The 16,808-nt window shown below is 47.2% G+C and overlaps 1 protein-coding gene across 1 annotated transcript in view; it reads left to right on the top strand.

The window, feature by feature from the left end:
* Positions 1 to 11,843: 11,843 nt before the first annotated feature.
* LOC121855153 (protein MNN4-like) overlaps positions 11,844 to 16,808 on the top strand; it is a 35,386-nt gene continuing 30,421 nt past the window's right edge. The window contains exon 1 of the mRNA XM_042350021.1: positions 11,844 to 11,930. Within this exon, the coding sequence (XP_042205955.1) occupies positions 11,844 to 11,930 (87 nt within the window). The remainder of the gene's footprint in view (positions 11,931 to 16,808) is intronic.

Genomic DNA, 16,808 nt, shown 5'->3' with positions numbered 1-16,808 from the left:
TGACAACAAAGTGTGAGGCCAGACATACTGCCTCACGCCTGTACTCAAGCATTTGTGAATAAGTTACTCTTTATGTATAGAACTAAACAAATAATGTAAATAAAGATTGTGTAAATATCTAGTGCCATAATATCCTGACAACGGGGGTTAATTATTATGACCCTTTGTAAACCCTACTCTGTAATCCTTTTGCGCTACCGCTCACAGGATGAGTGTGGGGTGCACAATAAAGTAGCCGCTGCAAGCGGCAAAATCATCATCCACAAAAACCATCCACACATAAAGAAGTGTCTACCAAAGGCTTCTGCGACACTGACTCAATCTACATGACCTTCAACCTTAACCCTATGACCTTTGACCCAGAACTATTAGAGGTTTGTCATACGAATTATTTAAAGTCCTCGGCCTTGACCTCTGACCTATAACACAGACATTGTCAAAGGAATTAAAAAAATCAACAACTTTGACCTTTCACTGACATCACATTTAACCTTCCAACTAATCCAAGGACTTGACCTCTGACTAATCCAACACCTTGACCTCTGACTAATCCAACACCTTGACCTCTGACTAATCCAACACCTTGACCTCTGACTAATCCAACACCTTGACCTCTGACTAATCCAACACCTTGACCTCTTACTAATCCAACACCTTGACCTCTGACTACTAAACAAAACATTGACCTTTCACCCCTTATATTGTTCTTCTAATATTAAAATGTACTCTAGTGACCTTTGACCTCTGAGAGATTTATTGTCCAACTATAAACTCCACGACCTTCACCTCTCACCTATGGCAAAGCTTCATGCTACGAGTAATTACATTTCTCTTCAGGGACGAGGGAATACCTGTAGTCATTTTTATTGTGGTAGTTATTGGTGTATTGTTGACGACTACTACTACTACTACTACTACTACTACTACGTGTGTGTGTGTGTGTGTGTGTGTGTGTGTGTTCCTCTCTCTCTCTCTCTCTCTCTCTCTCCATACAACCAATTGTCAATAAAACAACACCGTGTATGTATTACCAACACACACACACACACACACACACACACACACACACACACACTATCAAAATTTATGAATATCTCTTCTTTTTAAGTCGTCAACAATGAACTGGAGGATCTATATACAGGCAGACATTCACGAGAAATAATCAGGCTATCTATATTCAGAAGGTCGACTCTGGCCACACGACCCTGGGACAATGTGCTGAGCTGAATTTATCCGGGGATCTTCTCCATCCCCCAGGCGACTGACCCCTTCCCTCCTCCATCCCCCAGGCGACTGAACTCTTCCTCTCTCCATCCCCCTCAGGCGACTGACCCTTCCCTCCTCCATCCCCCAGGCGATTGAACCCCTTCCCTCCTCCATCCCCAGGCGACTGACCCTTCCCTTCCTCCATCCCCCAGGCGATTGACCCTTCCTCCTCCATCCCAGCATTGACCTCTTCTCCTCCATCCCCCAGGCGACGACTCTTCCCTCCTCCATCCCCCAGGCGACTGAACCCTTCCTCTCCTCCATCCCCCAGGCGACTGACCCCTTCCTCCCCTCCATCCCCCCAGGCGATTGGACCCCCTTCCCTCCTCCATCCCTAGGCGATTGACTCCTTTCCTCTCCTCCATCCCCAGGCGACTGAAACCCTCCATCCCCCGACGAATGACCTTTCCCTCTCTCCATCCCCCAGGCGACTGACCCCTTCCCTCCTCCATCCTCTACAGGCGACTGAACTCTTCCTCCATCTCTCAGGCGACTGACCCCTTCCCTCCTCCATCCCCCAGGCGATTGGACCCCTTCTCCTCCATCCCCCAGGCGACCCCTTTCCTTTCCTCCATCCCCCAGCAGACGACTGGACCTCTTCCTCCTCCATCCCCAGGCGACTGACCCCTTCCCCTCCCTCCATCCCCAGGCGACTGACCTTTTCCTCCAGCCCCCAAGGGCGGACTGGACCCCTCCCTCCACCATCCCCAGGCGACTGACCCCTTCCCTCCCCATCCCCCAGGCGACTGGACCCCTTCCCTCCTCCATCCCCCAGGCGATTGGACTCCTTCCCTCCTCCATCCCCCCAGGCGACTGAACCCCTTCCCTCCTCCATCCCCCAGGCGACTGACCCCTTCCCTCCTCCATCCCCCCAGGCGACTGACCCTTCCTCCTCCATCCCAGGCGATTGAACCCTTCCCTCCTCCATCCCCAGACGAATGACCCCTTCCCTCCTCCATCCCCAGCGACTGACCTTTTCCTCCACTCCCCCAGCGAATGACCCTCCATCCCCTGCCTATCACTACCCCCAGACGACTGCCCCCCTCCCACTCCATCCTCTACGATCCCTCTCACCACCACCAGTCTATTTCTCACCTCCCACACACTCACCTGGTATCTCTCAGCCACAGATAAGACAGGCTTGGTGACCCGAGGTGAGTTAGCCAGTCAGGGAAGGCTCCCATGAAGCTGACTGACTCACCTAACATCACATATTGTGTCGTATGTGAAATAATGTGATACATTTTACTTACTTTATTTAAGCTGTTTATAATGTTACTTTATTTCCTGTGATGTTTGTGGGAGCCAGAGTTGAGTTTTTGTGTGACCTTTTACCCTGAGACAGCGCCGGTCCGAACACTCACTCACGGTCTTCTTCACAAACACTGTTTATAATGCATTACCAACACCGCTGTTCTACCCAAAATGTTACGATGAATACACGTTCGCCAGCCTTCTGCCAACACTGGCGCTCTGGTGGTAAATGCACTTGCTTCTTCAAGGTCCGGAAAGTTCGTCCGCCTTGTGCCAGCAGAAGCGCTGTTGGGGTTCGCCCGCCTTGTGCCAGCAGTGGCGCTCTTTTACGGTACACTTTCTCTCCGGGAGGGAGACAGTATTAGCTCAGCTCTTGTCCAGACCTCTCCATAAAAAAGTTTTCTATTGTCACAGCTCTCCGGCGAGCGGCCGTCAACAGTCTCACGCCATTGTTCGCCAAGCTGCCGCCAACTTACAGCGGCTGAGTCGCCTATTTTAATTTTGTTGCCAGAGAAGACAAGGATTAGAATAATGACGATGTCGGGCTGATGTCTTGGAACAAACGACCCAGCCATTGTCTCCAACACAAATGTACCTGTCTTTCATATTTATATCTTTTGCTGCTGAGTAATGCATGGAAACTTGTTGGTAAATTATTATTATTATTTAGGTTAGGTTAGGTTAGGTTAGGTTATCTGTGGCGTGTGGAAGAGTGAGTTGCAAAGCTGGGCGTGGGTTAAAACTCGTATGGAGGTGGGTTAGACGTAGGCTAAGAGGTGTATGCAGGTGGGTTGGGTGTGGGTTAAGAGATATATCGCGGTTGATTGTGCGTGGGTTAAGAGATATACCGCGGTGGGTTGGGTGTGGGTTAAGAGATATACCGCGGTGGGTTGGGTGTGGGTTAAGAGATATACCACGGTGGGTTGGGTGTGGGTTAAGAGATATACCACGGTGGGTTGGGTGTGGGTTAAGAGATATACCACGGTGGGTTGGGTGTGGGTTAAGAGATATACCGCGGTGTTTTGGGTGTGGGTTAAGAGATATACCACGGTGGGTTGGGTGTGGGTTAAGAGATATACTGCGGTGGGTTGGGCTGAACAATAATAAATATAGGTGGGGTAAGTTGACCCCCACCACAGAAATACTGTGGTGGGGGTCGGGCAGGCGACGAGTGTGAAATTGGATAGCGGATGACCTGTCACTGTGGGTGAGTGAGAGCCCGCGGCTGTCTGGTAGTGGCCACGGGACACAAGACATCATTAGGTCATAGGTCAAAGGGCATTAGAGGTCAAGAGGGGTCACAGGGTAAAAAGAGGCCTGGGGTCACACGCAATCAAAGGTCACTGAAGACATCACACACCCATAATCAGGTCATAGGTCACAATGCATGAGAGGTCAGGAAACGTAGGTCACGAGGTCAGGGGTCAGATCTAAACTTAACAAAACCAATTTAAAGATAGAAATGTCATACTAGCAGTTTATAATGACAGGAAAGAAGAAGAAAAGTGAGTGTAACAAACATTTTGATACCTAGCAACAAAATAACAATAATGACGTCAACAACAATAATAATGAAAACAAAAACAATAAAAATAACAAAAACAACAATAACAACGCCCCGCCCAACCCAACCAGCCAAGCTCTCTCTCTCTCTCTCTCTCTCTCTCTCTCTCTCTCTCGTGGATTACTGAGTTTATCGTCATGTCGAACTTGAGGTCAGAAGCCACCATGGGTCAAGACTAAGTGGAGGAGAGAGAACAAAGGGGGTCAAAGGTCAATAATACCGACTTTTAAAACCCCCCTCGAGTATGTTGACATAAACTCGATAAACACACGTCATCGTACTCAAGGAACAGTTCAGCTTACTCAAGGTTCAGTTCAGCTTACTCAAGGAACAGTTCATCGTACTTAAGAAACAGTTCATAGTACTCAAGGAACAGTTCAGCTTACTTAAGAAACAGTTCATAGTACTCAAGGAACAGTTCAGCTTACTTAAGAAACAGTTCATCGTACTCAAGGAACAGTTCAGCTTACTTAAGAAACAGTTCATAGTACTCAAGGAACAGTTCAGCTTACTTAAGAAACAGTTTATAGTACTCAAGGAACAGTTCAGCTTACTTAAGAAACAGTTCATCGTACTTAAGAAACAGTTCATAGTACTCAAGGAACAGTTCAGCTTACTTAAGAAACAGTTTATAGTACTCAAGGAACAGTTCATCGTACTTAAGGAACAGTTCATAGTACTTAAGAAACAGTTCATCGTAATCAAAGGTTTAAAGCATCTCAGTTAAAGAATTCTCAAAGAGTTAAGCCACTGTCTTTAAGGGGTTAAAATATCATACTAAATCTAATACATCATACTCAAGGGGTCAAGTCATCACACTCAAGGGGTCAAGTCATCACACTCAAGGGGTTAAGTCATCATACTCAAGGGGTTAAGTCATCATACTCAAGGGGTTAAGTCACCATACTCAAGGGGTCAAGTCATCATACTCAAGGGGTTAAGTCATCATACTCAAGGGGTTAAGTCATCATACTCAAGGGGTTAAATCACTCTATTCAAGGACCTGAGTTATTACTGGTCTAAAAAAAAACATACTGGAGCGAACAACCTCTAGTGAGTAGTCTGGAGGTCACATGAGGTCGAGTTTCAGGATTAGTGAGGTCAACAAGAGGTCAAGAGGTAATAATTATCTGGAGGGAAGGGAGGGGGGCATTAGGCTCTCACATCTGGAGGAGTCTTGAGAGGTCGACAGTCATGTGGTAACTGACTGTGTGAGAGAGACTGTATGAAGAGAGAGAGAGAGAGAGAGAGAGATTCACATGACAAACTTCTTCATTTTGTGGTGTGTGTGTGTGTGTGTGTATGTGTGTATGTGTGTGTGTGTGTGTGTGTGTGTGTGTGTGTGTATGTGTGTGTGTGTGTTCACCATTACAAGTTACAGTGCACTTTAATCATCATCTTCCTGGTTGGCTCAGTCGTTTTCTTCCTCCTCCTCCTCCTCCTCCTCCTCCCCTCTCCTTCCTCTTACACCGGTCAACACAATTTTTCTGGCACAAGGTTTTTAAACGGATTTTAAGTAAATTTGGGGTGCAGAATCCAAATATGACTTTGGTTTTTGTCTATCACATCAGGTTTTTGAGATATACCATACTGCACTTTTGCTGGGAAACGTAAACTTTTGGATCAAAATTGACGGTTTAAACATGTATACATAAATTTTTTCAGCATTATAATTTGTATTTTTCTATAACCAAAAATTGTTAATATCAAATTGGAAAGTTAATGCACATATAATATTTAAATGTAACATTGAAGGGTGAAAAAAAACAATTAATGTACGGTAGAAATAGTGCAAGTATTAAGATCAAGTTACAGTTACATAAACTTCCTCTTTTTGGCCGATCTCTTATGTACAGCTTCTGGAATGTCTCTCATCAAACTCCAGCAGTAGTCCGCCATCATGTTCGAGTCCCATCGACCTTGGTAACGTTCTTCCATTACTTTAATGTCTTGATGAAAGCGCTCCCCTTGCTCCTCGCTCACTTCTCCCAGATTTTCTGGAAACTCGTCCAAGTGACTGTGTAAGTAGTGAACCTTGATACTCATTCTGCATCCAAGTGCTTGTAAACTCAAGAGCAGCTCTTCCACAATTTCTTGATAGTTGTCCGCTTTCTTGTTCCCTAAGAAGTTCCGCACCACATTAGAGAAAGTATTCCAAGTTCTTGCCTGTGCCTCAGTCATTGTTGCAAGGAAGTGTGGATCTCTGAGTAGTGTTCTTATTTGAGGTCCATCAAAAATCCCTGCCTTTTTCTTCTCGTCGCTAAGACTTGGAAAGGTTGACCATATATATCTGAAACACTCTCCACTATGATCAAGAGCCTTGACGAATTGCTTCATGATACCAAGTTTTATGTGCAGAGAAGGAAGGACAATGTTTTTCCTGTCAACCAGAGGATCGTTAATGATATTCTTGTCACCAGGCGTCAAACTATGTCTTGGTGGCCAATTCTTTTTCACCCAATGGTCTGCTGTAGCCCTGCTGTCCCAGTAGCACAGAAAACAGGGGTATTTTGTGTACCCTCCTTGCTGGCCCAATAGAAAGTTTACCATTTTCAAGTCCACACAAATTAACCATTCATGAGCATGGTATTGCAACCTCTCTAGAACAGTCTTAATGTTTTCATACTCTTCTTTAATTTGTACAGAATGTCCGATTGGAATTGAACCATACTTGTTTCCGTTATGAAGAAGAACACATTTCAAGCTCCTTTTAGAACTGTCAATAAAAAGTCTCCAATCCTTACTATCATATGCTGGTAGTCCCATGGAGAGAAGAAGTCCTTCTACATCATTACAAAAAACAAGCTGGTCATATGAATGAAAGTACTTCCGCAGTTGCTCTTCTCTGTTGCGATAAAAGGAGACACTCGTGCCAGGTTTTAAGAGTCGTTTCTCTTGAAGCCTGGAAGCTAACAATTCAGCAGACTGTTTTGGCAAATTTAGATCTCTGACCAGATCATTCAATTCTGACTGAGTAAACAACGTTGGCTTTTCACAATCTTCACCAGATGGCTTGAAAAGATCAGTCTCTTCATCTTCATCAGTAGAAACAGGTGAATTCCGGTCTATATCCTCAATCTCTGGTAGCTCAGTAAATTCTGGCACGTTGCGTGATGGAGCAAATCTGAGATCAGATTTGGATTCAGCACCTTAAAGTTAGTAAAAAAACAGTTAAAAGGTTTCATGCCAGAAAAAAAAATATTTTTTTGTAGACCAGTGTTATTCTTCTTCCCCCTCCTCCTCTTCTCCCATCTCCCTCTTCACCCTCATCCTCCCACTGTCCTCAAAATTTCCTCCTCTCAAGAGACGTGTGAACTCTGACCTCTCTGCTCAATCCATTGACTCTGGGGAGGAAATTCTCTTAAAGATTCTGATTTTCTCTCTCTCTCTCTCTCTCTCTCTTTCCTGGATCCTTTATCACTAATTTCCTCCCTCGTCAGCCATATTGATCCCTGCTGTGTCTTTTGTCAGTCAGTCAGTGAGTCAGTCAATATGTGAGTGATTGAGTCAGTCAGTGAGTCAGTTATACACGATCAGTCCTGCCATAACAAAACTCTACGGATATTTTAAACAACAATTGGAAGTATTTGTTTAATATCAGTGTGTGTGTGTGTGTGTGTGTGTGTGCGTGTGCGTGTGTGCGTGTGCGTGTGTGGAGTATTGAATCAAGTGTCACCTATTCTCGGTTCAGTAGGGCTGATGGCCAGGACGTGAGCCTGATGATATGTAAATGAGATCTGGAACACCTGACTTCTCCTTTCTCTACCTTCTCTCCCTCCTTCCCCTATCCCCCTTTCTCCTCCTCTTCCCTTTTCTTCTTCTTCCACTACCCCCTAGTTCCATTGTCCCCTCCTTCATTCCCCCCTTTTCTTCAACTCTCTCTCTCTCTCTGCGGTCACCTAACGCAACTGTACACACATACCCAAAAACATTCAAAGGACCAGATGCACACACACACACACACACACACATACAGCCCTGATTTACAAAAGCAACCACAACACGTTCACTCAGTCACAAAAACGCAACGATCCACACGCACACACACATATATATACACACAAAGACGCACACACAAAACTCACTGATTTTGTCTCTCACGCACACACATGCATATACACATACAAAGACACACACACACACACACACAGACACACACCTGGTTTTGTCAGGCTCAGAAGGGCAACTTCCCATGACCTGTTGCAGGCAAAAATGTGACGGGTATAAGGTGAAGTGTAAGGGAAGGTGTTAACGAGGATAAGGTGAAGTGTAAGGGAAGGTGTTAACGAGGATAAGGTGAAGTGTAAGGAGGCTAATTATCAGGAGAGTTTCATGTTATTGTACGTTTGATTATGGGATACATATAGCTTTAATAATAATAATAATAATAATAATAATAATAGTAATAATAATAATAATAATAATAATAATAATAATAATAATAATAATAATAATAATAATAATAATAATAATAATAATAATAAACGGTTTATTAATAGAGTTGCAGCAGGTGGCTGAAAATATACAGACTTACATTTGATTTAGACATAATGATATAAAATGCATTGAATACATTTACAGGGCTGTACAGTACATAAATCAGGAGTTGTTTATTATTTTAACAATAGATGGGATGGTGCTGTTCTTATATCTATCGGTGAGGGCTCTTATGGGCTGAATTTTGTTGTAGTGGCGGACTGAGCGAGGTGGGTGGGGACTGCTGGTGGCAGTAGGTGGCGATGGCGAGGGTGGTGCAGTAGTCCACTGCCAATCCTTGCTAGTGCGTGGTGGTGGAGGTCACTGAGGGATGGCATTTCGTGTGTGTATGTGTGTGTGTGTATGTGTGTGTGTGGATAAAGCCTCCCACTCGCCACCATAACTACATTGCCTTATCAACCCCGGAACGTAACGGACCCAATGACGACATGAGGCACCGTGACCCCATGACCCTGTGACCTCATGACCCCGTAACATGAATAAGCAGTAAAATTCCAAACCATGAGCATCGCAATCTCTCTCATGTCAATATCGTCATGAGGTTCGGTGTTTCGGTGTCATGAACCCTCGCCCTATTACGAACCCGAACCCGTGTCGTCAGGTGCTTCAGTCACGGGCCGGAGAAATCATGCGTTTCGTAAAAGTTCATCTGTCTAATGACGTCATGGATCTCCGCAATTAATGTACTCTATGACGTCATGAACTCCCCGTGGTCTATAGTTAATGACGTCATAGATTGCCCAAATTAATGACGTCATGAAACAGTGACACATTGAACCATTGACATTGTTAACTGGTCCTAAACGACTATGACAGTAGTTTATGGCAATCTGACCTTTGTGAAGAGAGGAGAGCCATCGCCATCGTGACGTCAGATAACTTCCGGTCACTGAGAGCACAGCATCACCAAGGGACTATACTATGGGTCTGTACCAAGGGTTATGACCACAGCATTGAACAGCATCAGATAACAGCATTACCATGACTATGCCCTGAAACCATGCAAGATTTTAGGATTGCAGCATAATGAGGCAGCAAAGAACAGCATTGAAGATAACAACAGTATTTAACAGCACCACCACACGCCACGAATATGCTGTAAACCCACACCACACACCGCCATAACAGCATCACCACACGCCACTAATATGCTGTAAACCCACACCACCTGTGGATATCGTCAGAACTATCACAGCTAAATCAGAGGCGAACAGCACGGCGGTACAGCAAGATCAAGCTATTGGGTGGATCACAGCTGGGGGGAGGAGAGATGGGGGAGGGGAGATCAGCTGGGGTGACTGGTAGAGGGAGGGGAGATCAGTTGCTGGGGGTGACTAGAGGTGGAGGGGGAAGGGAGATCAGCTGGTGGGGGTGACTAAAATGAGGAGGGGGAGATCAGCTGATGGGGTGACTAGAGGGGGAGGGGAAGGGAGGGGGAGACTGAATTGTTGGGGTGACTAAAGGTGGAGGGGAAGGAGATCAGCTGCTGGGGGTGACTAAATGAGGAGGGGAGATCAGCTGATCTGGTGACTGGAGAGGGGAGTGAAGATGATCTTGTGGGGTGCTTGAGGGGGGGGGAGATCAGCTGGTGGGGTGACTGGAGGAGGGGGGGAGAGTGGGAGATAGTTCCAGGGGTTGGTTATGCAAACACACCCGTACAAGACCCCGGGGGCTGTGGTCATCAGTCAGTGTCGGATTCGAAGCGAGGAGGGGAGGGGGGGGGGCCTTCATGTTCCGAACCTTGGGGCTATACATACATACATACATACATACATACATACATACACGAGTTAATAGGTAGCCAGAATTATCAATATACTTCTAATAGGGACAGTACTAATGGTCGTTCAATCTATTCCCTTTGAGTACTATGATTTATTCCCAAGAGTACGATGATATTGTACTAAGGGGGTCAAGTCATCGTACTCAAGGTGTTAATCATCGTACTCAAGGTGTTAAATCATTGTAATCAAGAGGTCGTCATCGTACTCAAGGTGTGAGTTAAGTCATCATAATCAAGAGGCCAAATCATCGTATTCAAGGGATCAAAATTAATCATGTACTCAAGATGTGAGTTAAGTTTTCGTACTCAAAGTATTAAATTTATCGTACTCAAGATGTTAGTTATCGTACTGATGACGTTTACTCCTCGTACTGAAGGTGTGAGTTAAGTTATCGTACTCAAAACATTAAATAATCGTACTCAAGGTGGTATCTGTACTCAAAGTTCATCCACCTTTGCCAAGTCCCCAAGAGAGGGCGACCAGGACACGAATTCTCTAAAAAATCCCGCTGGTATTTTTTCCCCCTAAGAGAATGTGAAGGATGCGGGTTTTCACACATTCCTACGTTATTTATTTCCACGCAAAGGACCCTAAAGGACTCGCATTCTGAAGATATCCTACGTTGATTTTTTTTTTTAATTTAGGAGAAAAAAATCAAGTTCTGGGTTTTTAAAATTTCTTCTTTCTTTCAAATTAAAATAAAAAATAGAACTGGATTTTTAAAAACTTATGAGAAATTTATATATAAAAAAAACTAAAAAAAAAAGGATTCAGAATCTCAAAAACTCTTATCTTTTACAGTATGAGAACGAGAAGGAATCAAAATCTTTCAAAAAAATCGTAAAGGAATTTCTCACTATATCAGGGTTAGATAATATAATTAGTAAGGATTGAGTCTTGGTGCATTTACGACGCCATTTTCCTCTGCCAATTTTTCCTAGTTCAGACGCGTTAACACAGCCCCAGGTAAGGGATTTTTTTTAGCGTAAGATCGTTTAAGATTCCTGAGCTTAAGATCGGATTAACTGAGTGTGAAGACTGGTAGATGCTGAGGGTGTAGAAAAATGCTCCTGCCATGGGTGGTACGTGGGTGAAGTCATGGGTGATAAGTGGGTGGTCATGGGTGATAAGTAAATGATGTCATGGGTGGGTGATGTCGTGGGTAATGGGGTGATGTTATGGGTGATACGTAGGTGATGTCATGGGTCATGTCGCGGGTGATGTCATGGGTGATAAGTAAATGATGTCATGGGTGGGTGATGTCGTGGGTAATGGGGTGATGTTATGGGTGATACGTAGGTGAAGTCATGGGTGATGTGGGTGATGTCATGGGTGATAAGTAAATGATGTCATGGGTGGGTGATGTCGTGGGTAATGGGGTGATGTTATGGGTGATACGTTGATGTCATGGGTCATGTCGTGGGTGATGTCACTGGTAGAACATAAAAAAAAAAACACTGGCAGTTTAACAGTGAGCCATGGCGCAGATGTTAGTACTCTCGACTCCTGATACAAGAGGACCCAGGTTCGATCCCCAGACCAAGGACACATCGGAAATAAACTTGGCATGTCTAATCTTTACGGGACACCCCAAAAAAGATAAAATTTTCGACAGACAGACAGACAAATACTAAGACGCCGTCAACTACACCAAGAACCCGTCAATGCTTCTGTCAGTTTTTGAGCGATGGTGAATGTTCTTGATTTAGTTACAAGGGTTAGAATGTCGAGGTCAACCTTAAGCGTCTGTTACTCGTGTTGCAAGATCGTCACTCGGCCAGAAACATTCTTGTGTGGTGGTGGTGGGGGTTATGGTGGTGGTGGTGGAGGTAGTAGTAGTAGTAGTAGTAGTAGTAGTAGTAGTAGTGGTGGTGGGGACTGTCAGGCTATAGAGGAGGAGAAGGAGGTAAGTGGTGGTAACGGTGGTAGTGGTCAGGGTGATGCTGCGCCATTGGTGCAGGTGGGAAATGCGCCACGCCACCACCATCACCACTACCATCACTATCACTATCACCATCACTATCACCATCACCAGCACGCCCTTCTTCCCACAGCCTGGCCAGATGAGAGAAGATGTACCTCACCCCTCACCCCTCACCCCTCACCCCTCACCCCTCACACCTCACCCCTCAGCAGCCTCAGGGTACACAGGGTCTACCATACACACCACACACTCAACCATTACCTATACAAATATGGGGGTGTGATGCCGCCTCTGTAGGACACGTGGTGAGAGAGTACTTCTGTAGGACACGTGGTGAGAGAGTACTTCTGTAGGACACGTGGTGAGAGAGAGTACTTCTGTAGGACACGTGGTGAGAGAGTACTTCTGTAGGACACGTGGTGAGAGAGAGTACTTCTGTAGGACAGTGGTGGAGAGTACTCTGTGGACACGTGGTGAGAGAGAGTACTTGTAGACACGTGGTGAGAGTACTTGTAGGACACGTGATGAGAGAGAGTACTTCTGTAGGACACGTGGTGAGGAGAGTACTTGTAGGACACGTGAGAGAGAGTATTTCTGTAGGACACGTGGTGAGAGAGAGTACTTTGTAGACACGATGAGAGAGTATTTCAGGACACGTGATGAGGAGAGAGTACTTGTAGGACACGTGATGAGAGAGAGTACTTCGTAGGACAGAAGAGCATTTAGGACACGTGGTGAGAGAGTACTTCTGTAGGACACGTGGTGAGAGAGTACTTCTGTAGGACACGTGATGAGAGAGTACTTCTGTAGGACACGTGGAGAGAGTACTTCAGACACGTGAGAGAGAGTACTTCTGTAGACACGGTGAGAGAGTACTGTAGGACACGTGATGAAAGAGAGTACTTCTGGACACGTGGTGAGAGAGTACTTCTGTAGGACACGTGATGAGAGAGTACTTGTAGGACACGTGGTGAGAGAGTACTTCTGTAGGAAGGTGAGAGAGAGTTTGGGGACACGTGATGAGAGATACTTCTGTAGGACACGTGATGAGAGAGAGTACTTCTGTGGGACACGTTGAGAGAGTACTTCTGTAGGACACGTGGTGAGAGAGAGTACTTCTGTAGGACACGTGTGAGAGAGTACTTCTAGGACACGTGGTGAGAGTACTTGTGACACGTGGTGAGAGAGAGTACTTCTAGGACACGTGGTGAGAGTATTGTAGGACACGTGGTGAGAGAGTACTTGTAGACACGGTGAGAGAGCTTCTGTAGGACACGTGGTGAGAGAGAGTACTTTAGGACATGGTGAGAGAGAGTACTTTGTAGGACACGTGATGAGAGAGAGTACTTCTAGGACACGGTGAGAGAGAGTACTTCTGTAGGACACGTGAGAGAGAGTATGTCTAGACATGGTGAGAGTACTTGTAGGACACGTGGTGAGAGAGAGTACTTGTAGGGACACGTGATGAGAGAGAGTACTTCTGTAGGACACGTGATGAGAGAGAGTACTTCTGTAGGACACGTGATGAGAGAGATACTTCTAGGACACGTGATGAGAGAGAGTACTTCTGTAGGACACGGTGAGAGAGAGTACTTCTAGACACGTGATGAGAGAGAGTACTTCTGTAGGACACGTGATGAGAGAGAGCACTTCTGTAGGACACGTGATGAGAGAGAGTACTTCTGTAGGACACGTGATGAGAGAGAGTACTTCTGTAGGACACGTGGTGAGAGAGAGTACTTGGGACAGAGAGAGAGTACTTCTGTAGGACACGTGGTGAGAGAGCACTGTAGGACACGTGGTGAGAGAGTACTTCTGTAGGACACGTGGTGATGATATGGTGACTGTAGGCCACGTGGTTCCTCTATATGACAAGTAATACCAGAGTTACCCAAGAGACCAGGTGGTGCTGGTACACTTATATTACTGTAGGAGGCCTGTAGAACACAGACAAGACGATAGGAAGCCTACAGGAAACTCAGTAGGAGGGAGTCCTGCAGGACACACAGTAGGAGGGAGTCCTGCAGGACACACAGTAGGAGGGAGTCCTGCAGGACACACAGTAGGAGGGAGTCCTGCAGGACACACAGTAGGAGGGAGTCCTGCAGGACACACAGTAGGAGGGAGTCCTGCAGGACACACAGTAGGAGGGAGTCCTGCAGGACACACAGTAGGAGGGAGTCCTGCAGGACACACAGTAGGAGGAGTCCTGCAGGACACACAGTAGCCACACATGAGGGAGTCCTGCAGGACAGTAGAGGGAGTCCTGCAGGACACACAGTAGAGGAGTCCTGCAGGACACACAGTAGGGGAGTCCTGCAGGACACACAGTAGGGGAGTCCTGCAGGACACACAGTGGAGGAGTCCTGCAGACACACAGTAGGGGAGTCCTGCAGGACACACAGTAGAGGAGTCCTGCAGGACACACAGTAGGGTCGGACACACAGGGGGAGTCCTGGACACACAAGGAGTCCTGAGGACACAGTAGGAGGGAGTCCCAGGACACACAGTAGGGAGTCCTGCAGGACACACAGGGGGAGTCCTGCGACACACAGTGGGGAGTCCTGCACACACAGTAGGAGGGAGTCCTGCAGGACACACAGTAGAGGAGTCCCAGGACACACAGTAGGGGAGTCCTGCAGGACACACAGTAGAGGGAGTCCTGCAGGACACACAGTAGGGGGAGTCCTGAGGACACACAGTAGGGGAGTCCTGCAGACACACAGTAGGGAGGGAGTCCTGCAGACACACAGTAGGAGGGAGTCCTGCAGGACACACAGTAGGAGGGAGTCCTGCAGGACACACAGTAGGAGGAGTCCTGCAGGACACACAGTAGGAGGGAGTCCTGCAGGACACACAGTAGGGAGTCCTGCAGGACACACAGTAGAGGAGTCCTGCAGGACACACAGTAGGAGGAGTCCTGCAGGACACACAGTAGGAGGAGTCCTGGGACACAGGAGGGAGTCCTGCAGGACACAGTAGGAGGGAGTCCTGCAGGACACACAGTAGGAGGGGAGTCCTGCAGGACACACAGTAGGGGGAGTCCTGCAGGACACACAGTAGGGGGAGTCCTGCAGGACACACAGTAGGAGGGAGTCCTGCAGGACACACAGTAGGGGGAGTCCTGCAGGACACACAGTAGGAGGGAGTCCTGCAGGACACACAGTAGGGGGAGTCCTGCAGGACACACAGTAGGAGGGAGTCCTGCAGGACACACAGTAGGGGGGAGTCCTGCAGGACACACAGTAGGGGGGAGTCCTGCAGGACACACAGTAGGGGGAGTCCTGCAGGACACACAGTAGGAGGGAGTCCTGCAGGACACACAGTAGGAGGGAGTCCTGCAGGACACACAGTAGGGGGGAGTCCTGCAGGACACACAGTAGGAGGGAGTCCTGCAGGACACACAGTAGGGGGGAGTCCTGCAGGACACACAGTAGGGGGAGTCCTGCAGGACACACAGAAGGAGGGAGTCCTGCAGGACACACAGTAGGAGGGAGTCCTGCAGGACACACAGTAGGAGGGAGTCCTGCAGGACACACAGTAGGGGGAGTCCTGCAGGACATAGAGACAGCGGCAGGACAGGCAAGGATCAGCAAGTCACCTCAGACATGATGAGGCGAGGGAAGACCCACAGTGTTAGCTGAGTCACATCACACCTGGCTCACGCTGCCTCCTCCACCATACACCTGGCTCCCCTCCACCATACACCTGGCCCCCTCCACCATACACCTGGCCCCCACACCTGGCCCTCCACTACACCTGGCCCCCACACCTGGCCCCTCCACCATACACCTGGCCCCTCACCTCCCTCTCCACCATACACCTGGCCCCCACACCTACTCTCTCCACCATACACCTGGCCCCACACCTGGCCCTCCACCATACACCTGGCCCCCTACACCTGGCCCCTCCACCATACACCTGGCCCCCCACACCTGGCCCTCCACCATACACCTGGCCCCACACCTACCCTCTCCACCATACACCTGGCCCCTACACCTACTCTCTCCACCATACACCCGGGGCCCCCACACCTGGCCCTCCACCATACACCTGGCCCCTACACCTGGGCCCCTCTCCCCACACCTGGCCCCCACACCTACCCTCCACCATACACCTGGCCCCCACACCTACTCTCTCCACCATACACCTGGACCCTCCTCCCCACACACACACCTATCTTCCCCTTACAGACACCTGGCCCCCACACCCACCTTCTCCACCATACACCTGGCCCCTCCACCATACACCTGGACCCTCACACCTGAACCATTACGACCACTGGTGAGATAATTTTAATTTAATTAATCAAGAAAAAAAATACACAGGAATAAAAAACAAAATGGAATAAAACAAAAAAATTATAAATGCCTCAAAATTACGTAAACAAAGAAGAAAAAACGAAATAAATCTACAAACAGAAAAAATAACAATGAAATAAATTATAAACGAATAAATTACACAAATATTACTAACCCAATCAAGAAAAACTAAATACACCAACACACAGGTAAGAGAA

Source organism: Homarus americanus, unplaced genomic scaffold (assembly GCF_018991925.1).
Source record: "Homarus americanus isolate GMGI-L3 unplaced genomic scaffold, GMGI_Hamer_2.0 scaffold42867, whole genome shotgun sequence".
Lineage (NCBI taxonomy): Eukaryota > Metazoa > Arthropoda > Malacostraca > Decapoda > Nephropidae > Homarus > Homarus americanus.
Note: the sequence above shows the minus strand (reverse complement) of the source record. Positions and strands in the feature narration are given on the sequence as shown.